Here is a 9,867-nt window from a genome sequence, read left to right as displayed (position 1 = left end):
GGCCTTTGGAGTATAAGTACTCAGGCTCATTCTCGCCCTTCAGTCCTGTTCTCCCCAGTCTTCATCAGAAAAGAAAAAACCAAGTTCAATTCGGTAGCAGAGCCCTTAAAGATTATTGAGTTCTAGCGATAGTATCTTGAATAATCTGCGACCTGATTGTCTATCTTGCACGGCCGTCTCTATTCTATCCGATTCTATTTCTCTTAGAAAGGACCCCCGTTACACATTCCCTCCTACCGGAGCAGTTCCTACCGGTCGCCTGCCACTGTTTCCCTGCACTGGGCCGGCGTCCTCCGGTTGCTTGCCTCCGTTTCCACCAACTGGGCCTGCTTCTTCTGGTTGCTTGCCATTCCCTGAGGTTTGGGGGCCAGCATTTTGGGGGTTCTTGCCATTGCCAACAGGAACCGTTCGGGGTGCATTAGGGTCTAAGGGAGCACTAGCCACGGAAGGTGCTACTGACAGATGTTGTCGCAGTAGTTCCTCCATCTCGGCTATCCGTTGGTTTCTTATCTCATCAGACTGCTTGAACTGCGCAAACATAGCCCGTTGTTCCCCTTTCTCCTGCTCCCGCTCTTCTCGTACCATCCTCAGCTGTCGCTCCGCTTCCAACAGTTGGTTCTGGGTAATCCGATGGTTGCGGTCCAGAACCTCGCGGTCGGCGGCTCGTGCGGTTTCTTGCATTTGTTGGACATGGGTGACGAGCTCAAAGAGCGACTCGAGATGTTGTTTTTGGGCAATGGCTTCTTGCCGTACTTTCTTATCCAGGATTTGTCCACTCCCTTGGACTTGCTCCTGGAGGTTTTGTAGCTGCTGCCAAACGGCCTGTCCAGCTGTACCAAGATACCTCATTTGTGCCTCATGGGTATCCAAAAACTCCTGCATATTTCTCACGAACTGGGCTTGAGCAGAGCGTTTACTCGATTGCCTAGTTTGTGTGGAGGGTCCTCCCGTAAGTAGGGGGTCGGGGCTAGCAGCCCTCGATATTACCATAGAATCTTCTCCGGCCTCCTCAGTTACGGCCGAGTTATCTATGAAATAATTATCCCTTCGGGTAGTCATTGTGATAGGGATAATGATGATAGTTTTTCTTTTTAAGGTGACTTCGTTACTCCAAGTGAACTTGTGAGTAACAATATACTGTGAGGGATGCGTACCAGACCACAAGAGTACACTACGCAGAGCTCAGAGTTCGGCTAACAGCTACAAAGGTAGGAGTCTCCAAGGTCTCCTCAGTCAACGTCGAGTATGAATCTCCTTGATCCGATACGGGCCCCGCGAGCTACGTTATCAACAAAGATTCACTAGAGTTAGCGTATAGTATTCGACCGTCTTCGACTTAATAGTTCAGGTAGAGTTCGAAGTCACGATAGAGTAAAGTCTTTCCAAAAGTATAGTCAAATAAAGTTGTAACTCGCGTATCAACGATTTATATTGTTAAGACTCTGATTTCGCCGATGATGGTTTGGCTAGTCAGTGAATGACACAGTATTTATATCCCTCGCTTATGTCTCGAGGACCCAGTCTACTAATAATACAGAATACACTCGGGGTCTGCCCGAGACCCTGAAAAACAACCAAGAACATTTAACTCCTAAGTCCGTAACCCAAACTCCTAAACCCGCTGAAACCCCTCAACCTATTTACCCACTCTAATGCACGTTTCCCTGTCGATGTTTCCTCTCCATCGGCCGTCTGGTGGATAATCGTCAGCGTCGGCTACTCGTAGGTCTCGGACGACAAAGCTACCTACTCAGGCCTCTTCCCACATCGCTTTCCCACATAGCAGAGTCCTCTCATGCCCATAGGTACCGCCGATAGGTACTCGGTCGGCTGGTGGCTTGCGCCGATTCGCTCCTAGTGATCCGATCTTCGATCCGATTGCTTCCAGCTGTCCCTCATATATCCACCGGTACCAAAGCACTCCCCTCCGGCGGTTTGACGCTCAGGGGGTTATTATTGGGGTCGAAAACGTGTTTTTTATGACTCCGTGTTTTGGTCGTATATTGGTCGCACCACACCCCACGGGTGCGGTCCAGAGTTGACATTAGCGTGCAGAGGGTATTGGGGTATCTACTGGCCTTTTCTCTCACTCCCGTAAATGCTTGGCATGCCCGTAACAGTGCCATGGTGACGCCTGCTGGGGCAAGGATGTATCCGAGGAACTCGATTTCGGTGAGTTCGAAGAACGATTTCTTCGGGTTGGCGACTAGGTTGTATTCTTGTAACCTACTAAGTACTTTGCCGACCAGCTCTCTGTGCTCCTCTCGAGACTTGCTATATATCAGGATATCATCAAGGTATACTACTACACCTTGATCCAAGAATTCCCTCAGCGCATCATTCATCATGTTCTGGAAGGTCGCCGGCGCATTTGCCAGCCCAAAAGGCATGACGAGGTACTCAAAATGCCCATACCGCGTACGGAAGGCTGTCTTCCACTCGTCGCCGTCTTTGATCCTGATGAGGTTATAACCTTCCTTCAGGTCAATCTTCGAGAAGATAACCGCGCCTGCCACTCGGTCTCGCAGCTCGTCCATAAGCGGTAGAGGATACCTAGTCTTGATGGACACACGGTTAAGTCCACGGTAGTCAACGCAAAGTCGGAGACTACCGTCCTTCTTCTTCACAAATAGGATTGGGGCTCCTGCCGGGGATTTGCTCGGCCTAATCTTTCCCAATCGCAACATTTTGTCCAGGTACTCCCGAAGCACCTTCAGCTCGACTTCGGATAGGGAGTAAACGGGTCCCCATGGTGGCTGCTTTCCTGGTTCAAGATCTATCGCATGGTCGTAAGATCGATGCGGTGGTAATTTATCGGCTTCCGATGGTAGGAAGACTTTAAGGAACCCATGGAGCCAAGAGGGAAGAGTTTCGCGGAGGTTGACCGATTCATCTTCCAAAAGGCAAATGCTACCGATGAATTGGGCCTCCGGATCGTCCAATACACCCTCGTCCATTTCTATTTGAGGTTCCTTGTCAGTGAAGCATCGACTCTTGCAGTTCTCACCATCGTAGGAAACTTCCCCATTTGCCCCTATAACCGGTTTGTGTTCTTTCAACCACCAGTTCGGTAGTATCGCATCGATGCCAAGTGGGAGAGGGGCGATTTCGAATGACAACTGTGTTTGATGCCCCCTTGACATTATAATTAATGGTTGTGTAAAGGCGTGTCCCGTGCCCTTCATAACTTCTCCCGTAAATCCAAATACCCGGGCCGGACGTCTCGTTTCACCTTCGGGACCTCAAAACTATCAACAAAAACAGCAGACAAAACAGGACCAGTTGCACCAGTATCCAACAACACCTTACAAGGTAAACATTTTTCCGCAAAACAAAGGAACTGATTAACGATAGGTCGAGGACCATGAATTGGTTCCTCCAAAATTTTCTGTTTTTTCTCCGGTTGGGACGCTCTCCCTTCCTGCCTTTTTCTTTTCATATTTTTTTTGTTGTTTTCCGTCAGTGATAACATAGCAATCTGGGGATACTCCTGACCTGACTCATCAGAGTCCCCTTCTAAAAATCCTTATCGAAATCCATTTCTGATTCCGATCCGCATTCTCGTACAAACGCTTGCCCACTGGTGTACTCCGCAGCCGCCGTAGCAGCCGGCTTCCTAGCACGGTGCCTCATTCGCTTTCTCTGAGGTTGGGGTTCCGGTGGTTCCATATCGTGGTCGCCATCGTCATCGCGGGTACGCTTTCGGGAGAAGGAGGAGATAGATGCGCTACTATTAGCATCCGAACGACACCATTTCCAAAGATGACCCTTTCGGCCACATCGCACGCAGACACCATCGGTCTTTCGCTGGTCTCGGACCGGCTGTGGAACTCCTTTGGTGGCTTCGTCGTAGTCGTGGTATATTGGTTTATTTCCAGACTTATTCTTGCTGGTGCTCTTCTTATCTTGTCCTTTTTCCTTCTCCTCAGTCTGAGCCCTACCCTTGATCTTAAATCCTTTCTCCTTCTGCCGCGAGTTCCCACCATGGTTTAACTCCTTTCCTCTCGACTCCGCTTTCCCCAACATTTTCATCTGCTCCTGATAAGCCTCGTGAGCCTTACCGGCTCGTTCCAACTGTTGGATGTACTCGGAGTCGTCATCGGTTGGATCGAAGCGCGAGTGGCGTTCTCGGATTTCATTTGGTAGCCCTTGGAGCAAGGCGGCGCGATAGGATGCCCCTTTCATCTGAGCATGCTGGTTCATAATCTCCATCCTCGTTAGGTAGTCGCCGATGTTAGCAGAGTACTTAAACTGCTGCATCTTCATCGCGTTTTCCATAGCCTCCTGAGTGCTTAGGAAACGTTTCCTGACTTCCTGACGAAACCGAGCCCAAGTGGCGTAGTCTGCACCGGCCGGGCCCAACATTTTGGTCTCGATATACTCCATGAACCATTCCTTTGCCAACCCGCACGTATATGTTCCAGCGAACAGTACCTTGTTCCTGTCCGTGCGGAACTTCTTGGGCTTCTGCTCAAAGTAGATCTCACACTCCATGAGCCAATGCCGCAGGTTATGCTTTCTGGCATTATCGAACTCAAAGGGTATTTTAGCGAGCGAATCTACCATATCCTCGTCTTCAGGCGGCGCCGAATTCCGGTTCCCGCCTCGGTTCATTCTCCAGTTCTTCCTACCATGCGACCATTCACTATTATCGTCGTCATCGTCATCGGAAGGTTCTGGGTCTCCCCCAAAGTTTCCTCTTGGTGGGTTTCGGGGAGGTTGATTTCCACCATTCCCTCCTACTGGAGCAGTTCCTACCGGTCTCCTGCCACTATTTCCCTGCACTGGGCCGGCATCCTCCGGTTGTTTGCCTCCATTTCCTCCGACTGGGCCAGCTTCTTCTGGTTGCTTGCCGTTCCCTGATGTTTGGGGGCCAGCATTTTGGGGGTTCTTGCCATTGCCAACAGGAACCGTTCGGGGTGCATTAGGGTCTAAAGGAGCGCTAGCCACGGAAGGTGCTACTGACAGATGTTGTCGCAGTAGTTCCTCCATCTCGGCTATCCGTTGGTTTCTCTCTTCGTCGGACCGCTTAAATTGCGCAAATAGAGCTCGTTGCTCCCCTTTCTCCTGCTCTCGCTCTTCTCTCACCATCCTCAGTTGTCGCTCCGCCTCCTGTAATTGGGTCTGGGTTTGATGATGACTTCGCTCCAGAACCTCATGGTCGGCGGCTCGTGCGGCTTCTTGTACTTGTCGGACATTGGCAACGAGCTCAAAGAGCGATTCGAGATGTTGTTTTTGGGCAATGGCTTCTTGCCGTACCTTCTTATCCAGTATTTGCCCACTCCCTTGGACTTGTTCCTGGAGGTTTTGTAGCTGCTGCCAAACGGCCTGTCCAGCTGCACCAAGATACCTCATCTGTGCCTCATGGGTATCCAAAAAGTCCTGCATATTCCTCACGAACTGGGCTTGAGCAGAGCGTTTACTCGTTGACCTAGTTTGTGTAGAGGGTCCTCCCGTAAGTAGGGGATCTGGGCTAGCAGCCCTCGATATTACCATAGAATCTTCCCCTCCGGCCTCCTCAGTTACGGCCGAGGTATCTATGAAATAATTATCCCTTCGAGTAGTCATTGTAATAGGGGATAATGATGATAGTTCTTCTTTTTGAGGTGACTTCGTTACTCCAAGTGAACTTGTGAGTAACAATATACTGTGAGGGATGCGTACCAGATCACAAGAGTACACTACGCAGAGCTCAGAGTTCGGCTAACAGCTACAAAGGTAGAAGTCTCCAAGATCTCTTCAGTCAACGTCGAGTATAATTCTCCTTGATCCGATACGGGCCCCGCGAGCTACGTTATCAACAGAGATTCACTAGAGTTAGCATATAGTATTCGACCGTCTTCGACGTAATAGTTCAGGTAGAGTTCGAAGTCACCATAGAGTAAAGTCTTTCCAAAAGTATAGTCAAATAAAGTTGTAACTCGCGTATCAACGATTTATATTGTTAAGACTCTGATTTCGCCGATGATGGTTTGGCTAGTCAGTGAATGACACGGTATTTATATCCCTCGCTTATGTCTCGAGGACCCAGTCTACTAATAATACAGAATGCACTCGGGGCCTACCCGAGACCCTGAAAAACAACCAAGAACATTTAACTCCTAAGTCCGTAACCCAAACTCCTAAACCCGCTGAAACCCCTCAACCTATTTACCCACTCTAATGCACGTTTCCCTGTCGATGTTTCCTCTCCATCGGCCGTCTGGTGGATAATCGTCAGCATCGGCTACTCGTAGGTCTCGGGCGACAAGGCTACCTACTCAGGCCTCTTCCCACATCGCTTTCCCACATAGCAGAGTCCTCTCATGCCCGTAGGTACCGCCGATAGGTACTCGGTCGGCTGGTAGCTTGCGCCGATTCGCTCCGAGTGATCCGATCTTCGATCCGATTGCTTCCAGCTGTCCCTCATATATCCACCGGTACCAAAGCACTCCCCTCCGGCGGTTCGACGCTCCGGGGGTTATTATTGGGGTCGAAAACTTGTTTTTTATGACTCCGTGTTTTGGTCGTATATTGGTCGCACCACACCCCGCGGGTGCGGTCCAGAGTTGACGTTAGCGTGCAGAGGGTATTGGGGTATCTAGTAGCCTTTTCATAAATGCTTGGCATGCCCGTAACACCGCCGCAAGACGACGATTATCCAACCGTTGCAAGAGTGTCGCACAGGCATCTACCGTCGCAGGAGTGTCATGGTGTATCATTGATTCATCGAGTTCCGCATTAATACCTTCCATCAAAGCCTCGATCCGAGAGGCTTCATCTGTAACGGAGCCATTTCAACTGTCTGGTGTATGAGTACACACAGGGCCCAGTTACATGCTGAGAGTTATTGTTAGAAGCCAGTTGCACCGTGATATGCAAGTACCGGCAGTGTGGTTAGCTACCAGCTGTTAGAGTAACTACATTCCGGGCGCTAGGAAGGGGGTCTATTCACGGGAGCAATGACTGACGAGTCTATGCCTCGCCAGTGACTAGAAGACCGGCCAGAGCGAAGCTCTGATTGCCCGGTGATCCTCTGTATCCTCTAAAGCATTATGAGTCCGCCGAAGGGCAGGGACTATGCTAGGGAAGTCTACAAATAAGCGAAAGCTCTACAGCAATGATTAAGCTTACACCTGAGCGGCAGCTCATTCATGCAGGCCCTCGGTTGTGTGGCAACCAAGGCTGCAGGTGTAACAAAGGCTTTGACTAAGGGTGGTTGCCTTGGGTATCGGAAACACCTGCTGACGCTTAGAGAGAAGCGGGGTAGCGGTGGTATTGTTTCCGGGACCGAGGAAAGGCTTCACCGGAACTTAGTAAGGAGTTAGGAGCAGAGAATAGAAGACTTTGGAGTATAAGTACTCAGGTTCATTCCCGCCCTTCAGTCCTATTCTCTCCAGTCTTCATCAGAAAGAAAAACCAAGTTCTTATCGGTAGCAGAGCCCTTAAAGATTATTGAGTTCTAGCGATAGTATCTTTGAATAATCTGCAACCTGATTGTCTATCTTGCACGGCCGTCTCTATTCTATCCGATTTCATTTCTCTTAGAAACGACCCCCATTACAGATAATCTTTAAGGCTCAAGTCACCTTCAGATTATTCTCCCTCTATACAAAAATGTCCACCCTCCCAGCTCCGGATGTGCCCCTTCAGATTGAATGGCAGCCGGTGCCCCTCCAGCTTGATGACACCGGGCAGACACAGCTTGTTAAGAAACCCAGGACCGCTCTACAGACCTACATTCCCGGTTGTGAGCCTGCCTGGCAGGATACCGATGAGGTTTCCCTTCAGCAGTTCTTCACAGAGCTCCAGACCTACCTCCAACACAGCCTGCAGAATCAGTTGACCTGGGGCAGTCAGGCACTCCTCCTTATACAAGAGCGCCAGGCAGCACAGAATGCTCTTATGGCAGAAGCTCTCGAGTATATGAAGATGGAGGTCAACTCTGTTCAGGAAGAACTCCGGAGGTATGCGGAAAGAGATGAACAGGATGCTGATGCTATGGAGATTGAGTGGACGAATCCGGCCACTCCACCGGACTTTGTTGCTGAAATAGAGCGAGCCCTTGATGAGGGAAGGCTGGTGGTTGCTGGACCAGGAACTCCGGCACCAAATCCAGGCTCCAGGTCCTCTTCCAGGGCAGCCACAAGAACAATGCAGCGAAAGACCAGCCCTTTTGCGGCATTCCCAGTACGATCCACTAGGAGAGTTGTCCCTATTGTGGAGCCAGCGGTAGGAGCATCTCCCTTACCTCCCAGCCGTATCAGTGGAGTACTCCCATTCCTTGGAAGAACCGACCGACCCTTTGACTATGAAGGAGAGCTCTTCCCAGGTGTAGGCCGAGGACCTCCTAGCCCGCTGGCCAGGAACCCGGGAAGGTTTACCATGTCTGGGGCCGCTCAAACAGCAGCAACCTCACCATTGGCCAGCAACCCGGCACCGGTAGCACCTGTGGCCCCTCCTGCTGCGGCCGCCGCTCCCCCTCCAGCTAATGCACAAGGTGGAAGCGGTGGAAACCAGAACCCTCCACCTCCCGCAGCCCGCGCTCCCGCTCCTGGAGATCCAGATGGTTCTGACAGTTCAGACTCGGAACCAGAAGGTGGTGACAGAAGAGGCTGGCGGAGATATCTTAAGAAGAAGTTGGAGAAGCAACAAAAGGATTTGTTGGCTATGATATCCCAGCAGTACCAACCTCCAGCCGCCTCTCCCCCTTCTGTGTCTCCTAGGGCTCGAGAACCAAAGGCACCGCCCCCCTCGAAGTTCCAAGGCAAGGCGGAACAAGTGGAGACCTTCATCCGGCAATGTGAGAATGTGTTCTCCATTGAAAGCCTATCATTCACCTCTGAGGAGGTTAAGATCCGATATGCAGGCAACTTGATGGAAGGAGAGGCAGCGATCCGATGGTATGAGGCATACCACAACTCAATTGATCAAACCTCCGCCAACCGTCTTGCCGGAATGCCGGTGATGTTGGACCAGAGATGGAAGCGCTGTGATTCCTTTGTGGATGCTTTTAGAGCAGCCTTCGGTGAAGCCATCTCTAGAGATGATGCGGTAGCCCATTGGAATACCCTTACCCACACGGCTCGAGGAGGAATAGATCTCTTCCTGAATACTATCATTCAGCTGATGTGGAAGACTGGCTATGAGGGTCAGTTGGTGGATGATAAGATCAACAATTCCCTCCTTCCGGACCTAGGCATGAGTTGGGCTCTCTTCAATCCCAAGCCAAAGTCCTTGATGGAGCGGATAGCTGCTCTAAGAGAGTTAGGGCACACCCATGAGAGGTACCAAGGGTTGGCAGCTGAGAAAGCACCCCCTCGGACCAAGAAGGATCCTTCCGCTCAGAAGGACCAGCAGCACAAGAGGAAAAGAGAAGCTGCTAGCTCCTCCGGACCTCAGAAGGCCCCTGGACCTAAGCACAAAGCGGTGGAACTGAAGGGTATCCCGGGGGATATTCTAGAAGAAAGAAGGAAAGCAGAAGTATGCTTGAAGGTATGACCTTCCGGTACTCCCTATTGGTAGAGTGCATAGACTGACTTGTGCAATAGTGCGGCAAGTCCAGACACAAATGGACCGATTGTTGGTCAAAGGAACCTACTGTTGTCCGAGTGGCAGCAGTGAGAGTACAAAAGCGGAAAAGAGGGAAGGGTAATTCCAACTCTCAAAAGAAGGCTAAAGTGGCTGCTGTAGTAGCAGAGGATCCACTTGTTGTACTCCCGGAGGTTACAGAAGATTTTGTTGTTCAGCCTGAGCAAGACTCGGACAATGAAATCATCTGGTAGAAAGGTGTCTGTTTGAGTCTATGTTTACTAGTTTTCTTTTATATGGGTCTTTCGGTTTCTATGTTTCTCTTGAATAAATTATGATTGTGTTTCTGCCTATTTG

General features: G+C 50.5%; 5 protein-coding genes across 5 annotated transcripts; 1 reads left to right on the top strand and 4 right to left on the bottom strand.

Moving 5' to 3' along the window:
* Window positions 1–219: 219 nt before the first annotated feature.
* On the bottom strand, window positions 220–1,059 carry H6S33_003138 (uncharacterized protein; the record flags this gene model as incomplete). Its single annotated transcript, XM_044834495.1, has 1 exon — window positions 220–1,059. The coding sequence occupies one exon, from the start codon at window positions 1,057–1,059 to the stop codon at window positions 220–222; it is 840 nt and encodes a 279-aa protein (XP_044692345.1).
* Window positions 1,060–1,895: 836 nt separating this feature from the next.
* H6S33_003137 (uncharacterized protein) lies at window positions 1,896–3,135 on the bottom strand (the record flags this gene model as incomplete). Its single annotated transcript, XM_044834494.1, has 1 exon — window positions 1,896–3,135. A coding segment is annotated over one exon (1,240 nt), but the record flags the coding sequence as incomplete, so codon positions are not given.
* A 74-nt stretch (window positions 3,136–3,209) lies between these two features.
* Window positions 3,210–3,439, bottom strand: H6S33_003136 (uncharacterized protein; the record flags this gene model as incomplete). The annotated part of the gene is made up of 1 exon (XM_044834493.1): window positions 3,210–3,439. A coding segment is annotated over one exon (230 nt), but the record flags the coding sequence as incomplete, so codon positions are not given.
* A 77-nt stretch (window positions 3,440–3,516) lies between these two features.
* Window positions 3,517–5,568, bottom strand: H6S33_003135 (uncharacterized protein; the record flags this gene model as incomplete). Its single annotated transcript, XM_044834492.1, has 1 exon — window positions 3,517–5,568. One exon carries the CDS (start codon window positions 5,566–5,568, stop codon window positions 3,517–3,519), a length of 2,052 nt encoding a protein of 683 aa, XP_044692342.1.
* A 2,028-nt stretch (window positions 5,569–7,596) lies between these two features.
* On the top strand, window positions 7,597–9,474 carry H6S33_003134 (uncharacterized protein; the record flags this gene model as incomplete). Its single annotated transcript, XM_044834491.1, has 1 exon — window positions 7,597–9,474. A coding segment is annotated over one exon (1,878 nt), but the record flags the coding sequence as incomplete, so codon positions are not given.
* Between the last annotated feature and the right edge of the window lie 393 nt (window positions 9,475–9,867).

Source organism: Morchella sextelata (genome assembly GCF_020137385.1).
Source record: "Morchella sextelata strain SCLS chromosome Unknown scls_14, whole genome shotgun sequence".
Classification (NCBI taxonomy): domain Eukaryota; kingdom Fungi; phylum Ascomycota; class Pezizomycetes; order Pezizales; family Morchellaceae; genus Morchella; species Morchella sextelata.
The sequence above is the reverse complement of the archived record's forward strand: the minus strand, read 5'-3'. Positions and strand labels throughout refer to the sequence as shown.